General features: G+C 60.8%; 1 protein-coding gene across 1 annotated transcript in view; it reads left to right on the top strand.

Moving 5' to 3' along the window:
* Window positions 1–13,993, top strand: part of GRIP2 (glutamate receptor interacting protein 2) — an 85,660-nt gene that overhangs the window by 49,288 nt on the left and 22,379 nt on the right. The window contains exons 2-3 of the mRNA XM_062200088.1: window positions 12,882–12,953; window positions 13,131–13,266. Coding sequence (XP_062056072.1) covers window positions 12,882–12,953; window positions 13,131–13,266 — 208 coding nt within the window. The remainder of the gene's footprint in view (window positions 1–12,881; window positions 12,954–13,130; window positions 13,267–13,993) is intronic.

The following is a 13,993-nucleotide window of genomic DNA, read 5'->3' on the forward strand; positions in this document are numbered from 1 at the left end:
CCTTCATCTACATCATCAGCCCCCTACTCCCACATGGCAGGGCACGGTGGGAGCCTGCCCCTTTTCCGGGCCTGCACTTTTTTCAGAGCCTCCCAGCCCGTTGCCCGTTGGTTGCATGTCCTCTCCTACCCTCTGGCGGCTGAGACCTTTGTCTATCACTTGGACCTCTGGCCTCCCTGCTCCTACAGGAACCCTTGCTTGGTACCTGGGACATACCTGACGCCAGCCAGAGAGGAAGGTGCCTTGGGAAGGGGGCCACAGAGGAGAGGCTGGGGCCACCCGTGCATGCAGGGGTCCCAGGTGTCCTGCTCCCCCTGTTTAGAACCTGGACTGTCCTGAAGGGACCAGCAGTGCTTGGCTGGTGGGAGCCAATGTGGGGTGGCCTAGGAATTGTGGGATCAATCCCAGGGTCTGTTCTCTTAGAGCGGGGTGTGGTGGGGTGCTGCGAAAGCCCTCGGCGGTGTGTTCCCTCTGGTGGCGGGACACGGAACAAATCTGAGCCCTGCTCGTTCTGTGGCCTAGAGCTCCACGGGGGCCAGGACCTCTGTCGGCTCCTCTGCTGCCTCCTGCCGGGAGCTCCGTGTGATCGTACAGGTTATTGATACCCCTTGGCCAGCGTCCCGGGTGTCACTGTCACCGCCCTCCCACCAGCAGCGTGAGGCATGTGCCTCTCCGTTGATGCTGATGCATGAGATGCGGGGTGCTGCAGGACGGGAGGAGCAGCAGGTGCAGCCCGCTGCCCCCTCTCACGGACAGGTCGGGAAGGGGCTCTGGATGGCCCCTAGGAAGGGCCTGATCAGTGCTGAGTGTGCAGGGCCGACGCCCAGCCGCGACAGGCAGCGGGCAGCTGCCCACTGTGGCCCAAGTCTGCAGCCAGCTGTGCCTGCCCATCAAGCCTGAGGGCCGGCAGAGTCTCGACCCGGCTCACTTGGCCATCAGAGAAAGCTGTATGGATGCTGCTTATGGCCAGCGGGGGTGGGGGGGGGGCTCCACTTCCCCAGGTGCCATCTTACTGGAGGGGAAACTGAGGCCTGGGCCAGGGGGGCTCTGAGGGCAGGAGGGTCTGAATGGAGGTGTGCAGACCACGCTGCCAGTGCCCCTGCAGTCACAGAGGCCATGCTGCACATGCTGCACCCTGGGATTCTGCAAGTTATGTAGGAATCTGCAAGAAAGTTTGCAAAATGCTATTCCCTTTTTCCAGATGGAAAAATTGAGTCCTAGGAAGGGCTGAATGGTGGCCAAAAAAGTCCCAGGGTCAGTTAGGAGCAGAACTGCCCCTCCACCAGGGTCTGTCTGCCTGGGAGTCCCATGCCATCTTCAAAGACCCCACCCTACCCCCGCTGGACTCAGGCTGCTGGGGCAGACAGGTGGACCCTGTCCTGGAGACAGCCATGTCCCCTTTAAGCAGAGAGCCGCCTGCTGCAGTGGGTGGACTCTGTGCCCAGCCAGCGGAGCCATGAGCTCCCCTCCCACAGCCCCTCCCTGGGGAGGAGAGGGGAGGGGAGGGGAGGAGAAGAGGGGAGGGCTGGCCGAGCAGCGTGGCTGAGACTCCTGGAGGAGTTGGCGGGCAGCAGGGGAGACAGTAGCAGGCATGCTGTGTGGCCTCAGCCGCGAGACCCCTGCAGAGGCGGGTACGTAGTGGGCAGAGTGCCTTGGGAGCTGATGCCCAGAGAGTGCGGACTGGGTTGGCCCACCCCTCCCGAGACCCAGGGCTGGGTGGGGGGGAGGCGGTGCAGGGAAGGGAGGGGCGCAGGACACCTGCTGGAGCAGTCCGAAGCCTGTGGCCCTGGCTGCCCTGGGCCAGCATGCCGGGTCCCAGGGCAGCACTCAGGCAGGCTTGCTGTGCTCCTCTTGAGCTGAGGGCTCCGCCCAGCTTCAGGTGGGAGGCCCACAGGTGTGGAGCCCAAAGCCAGAGGTGAAGTTGGGGCTCCCAGGCACTCGTGGGGAGGCTGAGCTGGCCGCGTGGCCCCTGGGGCTGTGTGTGTGTATGGGGGCAGCTGCCACATTCCTGGGTGGCCCAGGGAGGAGGGTGGGGCACATGGGAGGCTCTGGCCGGCTGTCCATTATCTCCCCTTACTTCCTCCAATAAGGAACTCATCAGGGGCCAGGCCCAGACTGGGTCAGACTGCACAGGTACCCTAGGTCACCCCCACCCATTCACAAACTGGGGACACATTCCAGACATATCTCCACAATGCCTTCAAGGACAGGGCCTGGGGACAGAGGGGAAACTGAGGCCCGGGGCGGGCAGTGGCTGAGCTGGGCCTGCGCCTGGAAGGCAGCAGAGCCCCTGCCCTGCTGTGAGGGCCCTGTGGACTTCAGCTCCCCAGTTCCCACAGCAGGGGGCGAGGGTGCCCCACCTTGGGCTCCCAGGTGACACCAATGCCCACAGCGAGGGCAGCGGCGGGTTCTGAGACCCTTCTCTATGCCATGCTGCGTTCTGACCTCTTGCAGTCCAGGTTCTGATTTCGTGCTCGCCATGGGGCTGTGAGGTGGGCACTGTTACTCTCCCTATTTTACAGGTGGGGAAACTGAGGCACAGAGCTGCTAAGCTGCTTGTCCAAGGCTGTGCAGCCAGAGCTGATGATGCTAGGGTTGACCCCATGCCCTTCCCACTGGCTCCCTGGCCTAGGCATGTCTGTCCTCCCCTCCCCCTCGGTCACTGCAGGGGACCTCACCTGGGGTGCTACCAAGGAGGTGCCTTCTCCTCCTGAGCTGTGACCACCAGTGTGACTCGGGCCCCCGTGTCACCTACCTAATCTTGCAACACCCTAGTCTCCTCGCTGGCCACAACCCTTCGTCCTCTGCTTCAGGTCTTTGGAGAGCCCCTGACATCTTCAGGCGCAAGGCCAGTGAACCCGGTGGCCCCTGAGGTCAGCCTGTCTGCAAGCCGCTTCCAGTAAGGGTCCCAGAGCCCCATTCCTCATGGATCACTGGGCCTGCGGCTGGCCAGGCCTGATCACATGGCCTCTGCTGGAGCTGGGCAGAGCAGCCGACAGGGGGCCGCTCCAGACGCTTCCACACTGCAGAAGAGGTGACGCAGGCCCTGAAGGCCTGGCCGTTCTCAGAGACCCTCGAGAGCTGCAGCTGCAGCTGCATCTGGAGTTGGAGGCAGGAAGCTCCAACTTGCTCTCGGGCCCCACGCCATGACTGGGCCTGGGCTCCCTCCTGCCACTGAGCCCACGCTGTGGTGGGCAGAGGTGTGCAGCAGCCTCCGGATGGCTGGGTGTAGACCTGGGAGGAGGCCCTGGCTGCGATCCACAGGCCTGCCTCCGATGGGAGGACTCTCGTGCCACGGTCACAGAGAAGGCTTTGTTCCCGGGGCTGCTGGGCCAGCGCGAGGCCTGAGGAGCCCAGGCAGGGCGCGTGTGTGCAGGCATGAGGGGGTTCTCTGCTGGCTCTGGATTCCCCTGGGCAGGCACCACTTCCTGCTGTACAGCAAGGGCTGAGGCCGTGGGGAACCTTGAGGTTCGCGGAGCCGCCTGGAGCCAGGGCGGGCGGGGTTGGCATCCTGGCTGTGTCTCTTCCTCATCCGTGACCTTGAGTAACTCGGTCTGCTGCCCTGATCCCTGGTCTCCTAATCTGTAACCGGTCGCTGCGTGCAGGAAACATTAGCTGGGTCTCGCGTGGTGCCCGGCCCCCATGCAGGAATTGGCATCTGGGTGGGCAGAGGCAGATTGTCAATCGCATCACTGAGTGTTAATGGAAGAGTGACGGGTGTAGACTGGTTTTGAGTGCTTTGAGGAAGGTAGTCGGAGGGGCCAGAGATGTGGGGTGTCTGCTGAAGATCCAACTGGCTGATGGGGGAAGGCCTTCTTGATAGGGTGACATTTTGGAAAATTCCGGAAGGGAGGGAGGGAGTTTGTGGATGTCTAGGGAAGAGTGTTGCAGGCAGAGGGAACAGCCAGTGCAAAGGCCCTGGGGCTGACCCTGCGGATGCAGGCTTGCAGGAGTGGAGCTGGGGAAGGGAGGGGCTTTAGGAGGGGAGACTGGGGAGGCGGGGAGCAGCACTGGTGGCGAGAACTTGAACTTTTATTCCGGATCTGCTGCATGGCTGCTCTAGGCAGCCACGGTTGGGGAATTGAGCCGTTCTGCAGGTGACCCAGTTCTGAGGTCTTGTTCCTCGATCCTGCAAGTCTCAGGGAGAGGAGGGAGGGCGTGGGCCTGAACGCGGAAGCCTGAGGCTGTGTCCGCTCCCGCATGGTGTGGGGGTGGCCGCGATGGGAGAGGAACAGCCGGGTCCCACGCAGGCGAGGGAGGACCCTGAGGCTGCAGCCCCCTCGGGGGAGGCTCCTGGCTCCTGGTAGCCCTGGTGTGCCCAGCCCGTGGGTGCCGGAGCCCTTGCTCTGGGACTCTTGGCCTCCCTGGGCAGCCATCCTCCTGACACCCCAGTGCTCTGGATTTGGGGTTTGTTGCTCTCCTGTTTGGAGCAGAGCCGAGGGTTAAGGATGTGGTCTCTTGGGGCATCACAGAGACCTGGGCTCCACCTTGCTCTGCAGCTCACCAGTGGAGTCACTTCTCGGGGCCTTGGTCTGCGTATCTGTAAAATGGGACAGTCGGTGAGGCTCCCTCCTGTGGTTCTCGTGAGAATGAAGTTCTCACATGTCAGGTGCTTGGAGCAGGCTTGGCCCAGGGACAGGCTCACTTGCTAATGTTTTTTTTCTTGTGGCATCCTCGGGACTTGGAGTCAGACTTCTAATGCTGGGAGCTGTCGATCCCTTTCTCCCTGTTTGTCTGAAAACAGGTGGGTGCTGGGACCGGAAGACTGGCTTCTCTGGGGGAGCTGTCAGTGGTGGGGCCTGGGACTGGCATTCTTGGCACACAGGGGTGCTGAGAGGTACTGCCTGGGGCTGTGTGGGTGGCCTCAGGACTGCAAGTGTCATCCCTCGGTCCTGACCCTCCCCCCAGGACAGAGATTGGAGAATAGGCAGAAGGAGGCCCCGAGGGGGGGGCCAGACCCCCCAGGAAGCGACATGGCCTAGGCTTGAACCCTGGCTGTGCCCCCAAGGGATTCCCTTACCTCTGTTCCCCAGGTGTGGCCTCTACGACATGGGGATGGCAATGTCACCCACTGTTTAGAGTGGTAATGATTGATGTTCTTAGAATAAGGACTGGGTTCCAATCCTGGTTCCGCTCTTTACCCTACTGAACCTCTGCATGCCTCTGTTTGCTCAGCTGTAAAATGGGAATCACAATCGTGCTGAGGATCCGCTGAGGCCAAAACCCCTAAAGCACGTGGCAGAGTGTCCCCCGCCCCATCAGAATGAAGGACCCCTTCAGTGGGGTGAGTGACAGCTGGGAAGGCTGCCCTGTCCTGTGCCCAAGAGCTGGGTCCTGGCCCCTGTCAGGGACAGCGGGAAGGGTGACGGGTCCCAGACTTCATAGCCCAGCTGGGGCGCCCATCTGCAGTCAGAACCCATAGTTCATCTTGCGCCTTCCGCAGGAGCCGCAGTGGCTTCTGGGGCGGGGCGCTGCCCGGGCTGGGCGTGCCCAGTGGGGTTTGAGTGTCGCTTGGTGGCTGCTGTGGTGGAGTTGGCACTGCAGCCCTCCCAGCGGGTGCACCGTGGTAAAGGCTGCGGCGAGGGTGTGCGGGGGCCACAGTCCACCCAGGAGGCTCCCCTTTCTTAAAGGCATGCATGGGCCCGGCCCAGGCTGCAGGGGCCCAGCTGATGGCTCCCGTGAAGGCGGGTGTCCCTGTCTGCGCCCGGCGTGGCCCATGGACGACGTTGGCTTTCTCTCTGGCCCCTCCCAGCGCCCCACTCCCTTGCCTGCCACCTCGCTGAGGCGGGCCCTGGCACAGGCAGCCTGGCAGGAACTGACTTCCTTTGCCCTTTGTCAGAGCTCAGCAGCTCCCTGGGGCTCTGGACAGAGGGAGATCATGAAGGCGAATTAGCAATGACTTCAGCAGAAATAAAATACAAAAGAACCCTCCCCCCACCAGTCCCCCTGCCAGCCCACCTCCATACTGGGCTGCCTGGGGAGGGGTCGCAGGTGCACAGGTTTGGGCTGGGGGCAGCATCCGCTCCTGGCCCCGCCTGTGCCGCACCCATCCGCGTTTGGCTGCGGAAGCGAATTTGCTTCTGAAGCGAGTTCTTAAAGCACTGATTGACTGAAGGCAAAAGCTCATAATTGCCCATTGCTGGAAGGAGGAGATGGAGGAAAAAAAACACACACACGGATAAAAATATCTCTGTTTTTTATGCACGTTTCCAGCTGAAAATTGGTGGGAAAGATGTTTTTGAAAAGCCTTCATCCCCGGGAGTGTAATTGCTAGGTCCCAGAACAAAGGCGCGAAGAGTGGAGAGTGCGAGGGCGTTCTCGGAGGGAGGGGGCCTGAACCCCACGAGCCTGTCTATAAATAAAGGACCCCCTCAACTTCCCGAGCCCGGGCCAGCAGGAGTCTTCGAAGAGAGGAACGCCCCCACTTGGCAGACGGGGAAGTAGAGGCTCCAGGCGCAGGGAGTTCTGGTTCTTGGTGGATTGTTGGTTCGAATGCTGCCTTGGTTTCCCCCACCTAAGAGCAGTCAGGCAAGCGGGGTCCCCCCCGGATAAGGCATCGACAGCCCTCGCCCTGCTCCTGGGAGCCTCTACAGCAGCTCCTTCCTCAAATGCCCATGCCTTCCCGGGAGAAGCAGGTGTCCGCTGCCCCTGTGTGTGCACGCTGCTGGGCGTGTGGCTGGCAGCTCACAGGCCCCCAGCCCCCCATAGCCGCAGAGCCTGAAGCCAGCAAGATGGTGTAAAAGGGAGTAAGCTGGGGCACTTGGGGTGGAGGAGAGCTGGCTGGTGCCCCTCGGCCGTCCCTAGGTGTCACCGCAGCCCAGAGGGGTGCTGTGTAGCTCGCTGTAGCGCTTTATGAATATCGGGCTAATGATGGGGGACAGGTGGCATCGGAGACAACCTGGAAGGACACCAGAGCACCCAGGAAACAGCCCCGCCCCCCAGCAGCTACTTCCTGTCTCCTTTGCTTCAGCTCCCTGCGTCTTCAGCCTGGGGTGCTGGTTCTAGGTTTTTGATACCCAGGCTTGGAGCTCCAGCCTCAACCCATGTCACTCCCTGTTTCACATGGGTTCCACTTGGTGCTCGCTCCCCTGCCCTCCCACCCTCCCTGTCGTGTATCCCCCAAGGATGCGTGTAACTTGGAGCAGGTGACAGGAAGCCAGGAGAGGGGCTGTCCCTGCGGCAGACTGGAGTTTGCCTGGATAAGATGGGCTTTGTTTGAGAGCTCCCCTTGCCAAGGTGCAGCACGCTGGCTGTCGCGGTGTGCGTGGAGTCGGCCTTGTGTGTTTTATTAGCCCAGAAACATCTTGTTGGATCCAGATGAAGTGCGTCTTGGGGAACTGTAACGGGAGGCATTAGACTTAATGGGGCGTTGTTGCCTGAATCAACCGTGAGGGATGTGAACAGAGGGCCTGGGCGGGGGATGAGCAGAGCTGCTGGGGCACAACCCCGCGGGCCCTTGAAGTGATTGCCGGCTTAACTGCTGTTTGATTTGTTATTCACCAACTGCTGGCAAGCAAGGGGAGCCCAGCCCGGGTTTGGTAGAGCGCTGACTGGGGAGCTGCGAGGGGTCTCGGTGGTTAGGGCTGCTGGGTGGTCAAGGTTCTCTGGCCCAATCTCTGTTTCTCCCATGAGGAGCCCTGCCCCTAACTCCCACAGAGGTTCTCTCCAGGGGGTGATATTGCCCCCTAGGGGACAATTGGCAGCATCTGGAGTCCCTTTGGGTTCCTCCAGGTGCGGTTAGCATCTGATGGTTAGTCACCAGGGAGCTGCTAAACTTGTTTGCACGTGGAAGAACCTCTTCCTCCACCCCTATGAGTTACCCAACCCCGGGGCCCACAGTGCCAGGGAGATGAACCTGCTGTAGACCCAGTCCTTGCTCTGGTTGTGTGCTAGCCCTGATAGACCTGGGCCAGCTCCCACCCAGGACAGTCTACTTCTGGGTGAACTTGGTCTCCAGGACAGTCTGCTTCTGGGTGAACCTGGTCTGCCTTGTCCCTCGTGAACAAGGCTGGCCAGGATTGGATGGGCTTCGTGCCACCTGCCGGGCTGACCCCCTCTGCAGCCTCGCTTTCTCACGCTGCCTCTGAGGAGCCAGGAGTGCCAGTGGGCTGTGTGGGTTATTGTGGGCTGTGTGGGTTATGGTGGGCTGTGCGGGTTATGGTGGGCTGTGCGGGTTATGGTGGGCTGTGTGGGTTATTGTGGGCTGTGTGGGTTATGGTGGGCTGTGCGGGTTATGGTGGGCTGTGCGGGTTATGGTGGGCTGTGCGGGTTATGGTGGGCTGTGCGGGTTATTGTGGGCTGTGCGGGTTATGGTGGGCTGTGGGGGTTATGGTGGGCTGTGTGGGTTATGGTGGGCTGTGTGGGTTATGGTGGGCTGTGTGGGTTATGGTGGGCTGTGCGGGTTATGGTGGGCTGTGCGGGTTATGGTGGGCTGTGCGGGTTATGGTGGGCTGTGCGGGTTATGGTGGGCTGTGTGGGTTATTGTGGGCTGTGTGGGTTATGGTGGGCTGTGTGGGTTATTGTGGGCTGTGTGGGTTATGGTGGGCTGTGCGGGTTATGGTGGGCTGTGTGGGTTATGGTGGGCTGTGCGGGTTATGGTGGGCTGTGCGGGTTATGGTGGGCTGTGCGGGTTATGGTGGGCTGTGCGGGTTATGGTGGGCTGTGCGGGTTATGGTGGGCTGTGTGGGTTATGGTGGGCTGTGTGGGTTATGGTGGGCTGTGTGGGTTATGGTGGGCTGTGGGGGTTATGGTGGGCTGTGGGGGTTATGGTGGGCTGTGCGGGTTATGGTGGGCTGTGCGGGTTATGGTGGGCTGTGCGGGTTATGGTGGGCTGTGCGGGTTATGGTGGGCTGTGCGGGTTATGGTGGGCTGTGTGGGTTATGGTGGGCTGTGTGGGTTATGGTGGGCTGTGGGGGTTATGGTGGGCTGTGGGGGTTATTGTGGGCTGTGGGGGTTATGGTGGGCTGTGCGGGTTATGGTGGGCTGTGGGGGTTATGGTGGGCTGTGGGGGTTATGGTGGGCTGTGGGGGTTATGGTGGGCTGTGTGGGTTATGGTGGGCTGTGTGGGTTATGGTGGGCTGTGTGGGTTATGGTGGGCTGTGTGGGTTATGGTGGGCTGTGGGGGTTATTGTGGGCTGTGGGGGTTATTGTGGGCTGTGGGGGTTATGGTGGGCTGTGGGGGTTATGGTGGGCTGTGGGGGTTATGGTGGGCTGTGGGGGTTATGGTGGGCTGTGTGGGTTATTGTGGGCTGTGTGGGTTATTGTGGGCTGTGCGGGTTATTGTGGGCTGTGGGGGTTATTGTGGGCTGTGTGGGTTATGGTGGGCTGTGTGGGTTATGGTGGGCTGTGCGGGTTATGGTGGGCTGTGGGGGTTATGGTGGGCTGTGGGGGTTATGGTGGGCTGTGGGGGTTATGGTGGGCTGTGGGGGTTATGGTGGGCTGTGTGGGTTATGGTGGGCTGTGTGGGTTATGGTGGGCTGTGTGGGTTATGGTGGGCTGTGCGGGTTATGGTGGGCTGTGCGGGTTATGGTGGGCTGTGGGGGTTATGGTGGGCTGTGGGGGTTATGGTGGGCTGTGGGGGTTATGGTGGGCTGTGGGGGTTATGGTGGGCTGTGCGGGTTATGGTGGGCTGTGCGGGTTATGGTGGGCTGTGCGGGTTATGGTGGGCTGTGTGGGTTGGGGCTTTACCATGCGGCAGTGGTGAGAGAAGTTCAGTTTGCAAGTGCTGAGCAGCAGAGCTGGGACCTGCCTTCAGGCAGGGCTCTGAACACTGAGCAGAGGGGTTCCAGGGCGGGGGGCAGTTGGGGGACACGCAGGGGAGGCCTGCAGGAGTGGAAGCTGACACCGGGAGGGATGGATCCCGAGGCAGCACGCACGAGCTGCCAGCCTACCAGTTTGTCAGTTCTCGCCATGGTGCCTTTGCCTGCTGTCTCGGTCCGGTGCTGAGGAAGGAGCTGGGGGGAGCGCTGTGGAGAGGATCACTGGTTCCAGGGAACCTGGAACACATGGGGAGGAGGGCAAGAGGCTGGAGTCTGGGCCTGAGTCCTGGGAGAGGTTGCTTGGACCGAGGACTTGGCCTCATCTACCAAGTGGACGTGATGGCAGCGCCTGCCTCCTGCCGTGGTCGCTGGGAGAGGTGAATGGTGTGCACTGTCCCCTGTCTGTGGGGACATCACAGACAGTTTGGAGCATGCACACTGTGCAGGGCAGGCGGTGCCACAGGGACAGCAGGGCACCTGGGAACCTTCAGGCTTTGCCTCCTTACCGGTGAACTCGTGGTAAGGTACAGAAAACCTCAGACGGGAGCCTGAGAGTGCAGAGCAGCTGAGGGTGTGTGTGGAGCCAGGGGTTGAGCTTGGGACTGCAGCTCTGGCCACAGCGATATGGCAAAAGAGGTGACAGGTGTAACCAAACAGGAAATAAAAGGTAGAAACAGAACTGTTGGTTTCCTCCAGATGATGTGGTGATGTAGAAAATCCAAAAGAATGTGTGGATAAACTTAGAGTTGATACACGGATGTAAAACGCAGAAGAGAATCGGCCGTATTTTATCTACCAGCTGCAAATAATTAGAAAATGAGATTTGCAAACAGTCCGATCTGTGTTAGCACCAGCTCTTGGAATCTCCAGGCGCACATGGAGTGAGATGGGTGCAGGCGCTTTGCGAGGTCACAGCTGATGCAAACCGACATTGTCAGGTGCTGCCCAGGTTGCGAAGCAACCGGAACCATTTCCCATGGCTGGTAGGAGGGCGGCCACGTGGGAACAGCTTGGCTGTGTCTTCCCTAGTCAGCAGCACCCTTCCTGCTGGCCCCCACCCATTCTCTTCCTGGATCTTTGCCCATGTATGCTCAGGTGCACACAGCTTCACCAGAACCTAGAAGCATCTTTGGAAACCATGTGGTCCATCGGTTCAGTGGTACGCAGGTCAGCCAAAAGAGGAAATGAACTGCCCGTGGTACAGGAAGTGGTGGAACATCGGGTGCTTACGTTGAGTGAAGGGAACGAGATGGAGGAGCTGCCTCCTGACCCATCCCATCTGTGTGCTGCTCTGGAGCAGGCCAAACCCAGAGATCAGGCTGGGGGTGGGGAGGACCCGTGACAAAAGGAGAGCTGGGGATGCCACGGAATGTTCCCGGGCCTGGTGGTGGCGGTGTTGAAGTGTTTTCAGAAGCTACATTCTGTCTGCACAAGTTTTAAACACAGAGATACACGTGCTGGGCAGGTGAGGGCCCCCTCCCTGAAGTCCATCATTCCACAGGCCCCGAGCAGGGCTCCAGAGCTCCGGGGCTATGGATCTGTGATTGGCGTCTGAGACTCTGCGTGGAGCTCCTGCAGCCAACCTCAGACTCCACGGGACGGCTGTCCCAGGATCCCCTGCCCACGCCGGAGTCCCGCCTATGATAGGGCAGAGGGTTTGCATAGAAGCTGCACACGGCCTCCTGGGTACGGCCCACTTCCAGGGTTCAGCCAGCTGCGGAGGGAAAATATTGAGGAGAAAACCATATCTGTGCTGGATATGTCCAGACCTCCCCACTCCACCCTCCACCCCCTGTCACTGTCCCCCAAGCTATGATGCACGGTGGTGATTTCCAGAGTGTCCGTGCTTCCCTGGTGGGAGAAGCCATCTGGGGGTGACTTCCAGCTCTCGTGAGGATGGGAGTGGTTTCTGTGTATCCTTTTTCTTATTTCTTTAAGATTTATTTATTTGAAAGGCAGAGTTACAGAGAGGCAGAGGTTCACTCCCCAGATGGCTGCAATAGCTGGACCTGCGCTGATCGGAAGCTGGGAACGTGGAGCTTCCTCTGGGTCTCCACATGGTTGCAGGGGCCCAAGCACTTGGGCCATCTTCGGCTTTCCCAGGCCATAGCAGAGAGCTGGATTGGAAGTGGAGCAGCCGGGACATGAACTGGCACCCATGGGGCATGCCGGCACTGCAGGCGGCAGATTTACTGTTAGGCCACAGTGCCAGCCCCTGGTGCACATAGTTTTCTAGAAGGGTCTATCACTCTGGCAGGCTCTGGTACCTGCAGAGGGTCCTGGAGCCCATGGCCCAGGGATGCTGCTGTTGGTCTGTAGCTTGTTTGCAAGGCCTACCCCAGTGCGCATGTTCTGTTACGGACGCGTACCAACAAGGAAAACACCCGTGTGTGTTCAGCAGAGTTTCTCTGAAAGCCTTACCAAATCCACACGTGTGGCTCCTGCAACCACAGAGGGCCAGCTCCTTGAGTATGAAATGCTTGAAAAACTTCCTGATAACTGAACAAGCCAGAGAGATGGGTTTTCTGCAGATGAGACACTTCTCAAAAGACAGCAACAGGGCACGGGCGGGAGAGGTGGGCGCTGCTTGTGCAGGATCTGCTGCAAGAGTCCAGAAGTCCCCCCGAGTGTCTCCACGCTGGAGAGAGCGCTAGGGAAATGCTGGTGGATGGACCCATGGGAGGCACCGTGTGGACGTAAAGCCCAGGGAGCTGACGTAGCTCCCAGGTAACCGTGCGGCTTGTGAGCTGTGGAGTGCTGTACTCAAAAGAACGCGTCGGTCAGGTCTGCTCAGGACTGAGTTTGCTCACAGTGGTCGGCCCTGCCTCCCCTGAGCGGGGGCCCCCTGTATGTGAGCATGCCACAGGCCTGGTCCCGGGGCTGTGTGCACACGTCCTGCTGCGAGCCTCAGCTTGCACATCCATGCAGTGGGACGATGGCATATGTGATGGTAACGGCGGCACCATGACGCTCCCCTGGGTAGCGGGCACTCAGTCCCTGGAACCGGGATTGAATCATCTTTGGGGAAGAAGCCGTGTTGCCGGCAGCGGGAGAGACCCGCCTGACAGCCGCAGCGGAGCTGAACGTGGAGCTGAGCTCAGGGTCTTCCGTCTCTTGCTGCAGATGATGGGCCCTACTCCAAAGGAACCAAGGACGCGGACGTGGCGCTGGCCTGCCGCCGGCAGAGCGTGCCAGGTAAGCGGCCCCTCCCCTCCCCTCTTTCTCTGCCCTGGAGCTTGCCCCGTCACCAGTGTGACCTCAGCCCAGCCCCTCAGCCTCTCTGCACGACCGAGGTGGTGTCACCCAGCAGAGAGCCCTGCTTCCCCAGTGTTGGCGCCCCCTCTGCGCGCTCACCCTGCTCTCTGTCAGCAGAGGAGTTCCGAGGGGTCACCGTGGTGGAGCTGCTCAAGAAGGAAGGCAGCACCCTGGGCCTGACCATCTCGGGGGGCACCGACAAGGATGGCAAGCCCCGGGTCTCCAACCTGCGACCTGGGGGGCTGGCGGCCAGGTGAGGAGTGGGCTCGCAGGGCAGCAGGCGCGAGGGTGCCCCGGGGCCACTGGAGCGCATCCTCGGGTCACAGACAAAGCAATTAGGCAGCCGTTCCCAGGAGCGCCCAAGAGCTTGGTGTGGGTGGCAGGTAGACCTCAGGCTGTGACTCCAGGCCGGGTGTCTCCCTCTCCCTCCACGTCAGGGGCGTGTTAGCTGGCATGGCCCCCGCTCGCCAGGACCCATGCGGTTCTCTCAGCCTCCAAAGGCCATTCCCACAGCATCCCTGGCAGACTCTTCCTCCCATCTCCATACTCGACACAGAAGCCCTCCCTGACCCCAGATGGAGGTGGCCCTGGGTGCACACCTGGACCTGCCCTGTCATTTTGTCCCTGTGACCTCCTTAGCCTGGGGGTGTGGGGAGTGAGCCCCTCCATCACTGCCTCCGTGGGCTGTGCACAGAGTAGATGCTAGCGATGGAAGATTCTCTGTGGAAGGCAGGAGGAGTGTTCGGGGCAGGCAGGGGTGGGTGATCAGGCCCCTGGGGGCTCACCCTGGGCTGGTCAGAGCTGGCATTGTGAGGGCAACACCCTGGCACCTGCAAAGGCTTAGGTTAGAATGGTTGCTATCCCACTCACTCTGTGGCCCTAGGCGAGTCTCGGCTTCCCCATTAGTAAAGTGACTCCCCTAAGAGCCCCGCGGGAGGGCAGGTGTGGGTGCCAGGACCCGTGGGGGGTGGGGGCGTCAC

The sequence above is a fragment of the Lepus europaeus genome, chromosome 9 (assembly GCF_033115175.1).
Source record: "Lepus europaeus isolate LE1 chromosome 9, mLepTim1.pri, whole genome shotgun sequence".
Taxonomy (NCBI): Eukaryota; Metazoa; Chordata; class Mammalia; order Lagomorpha; family Leporidae; genus Lepus; species Lepus europaeus.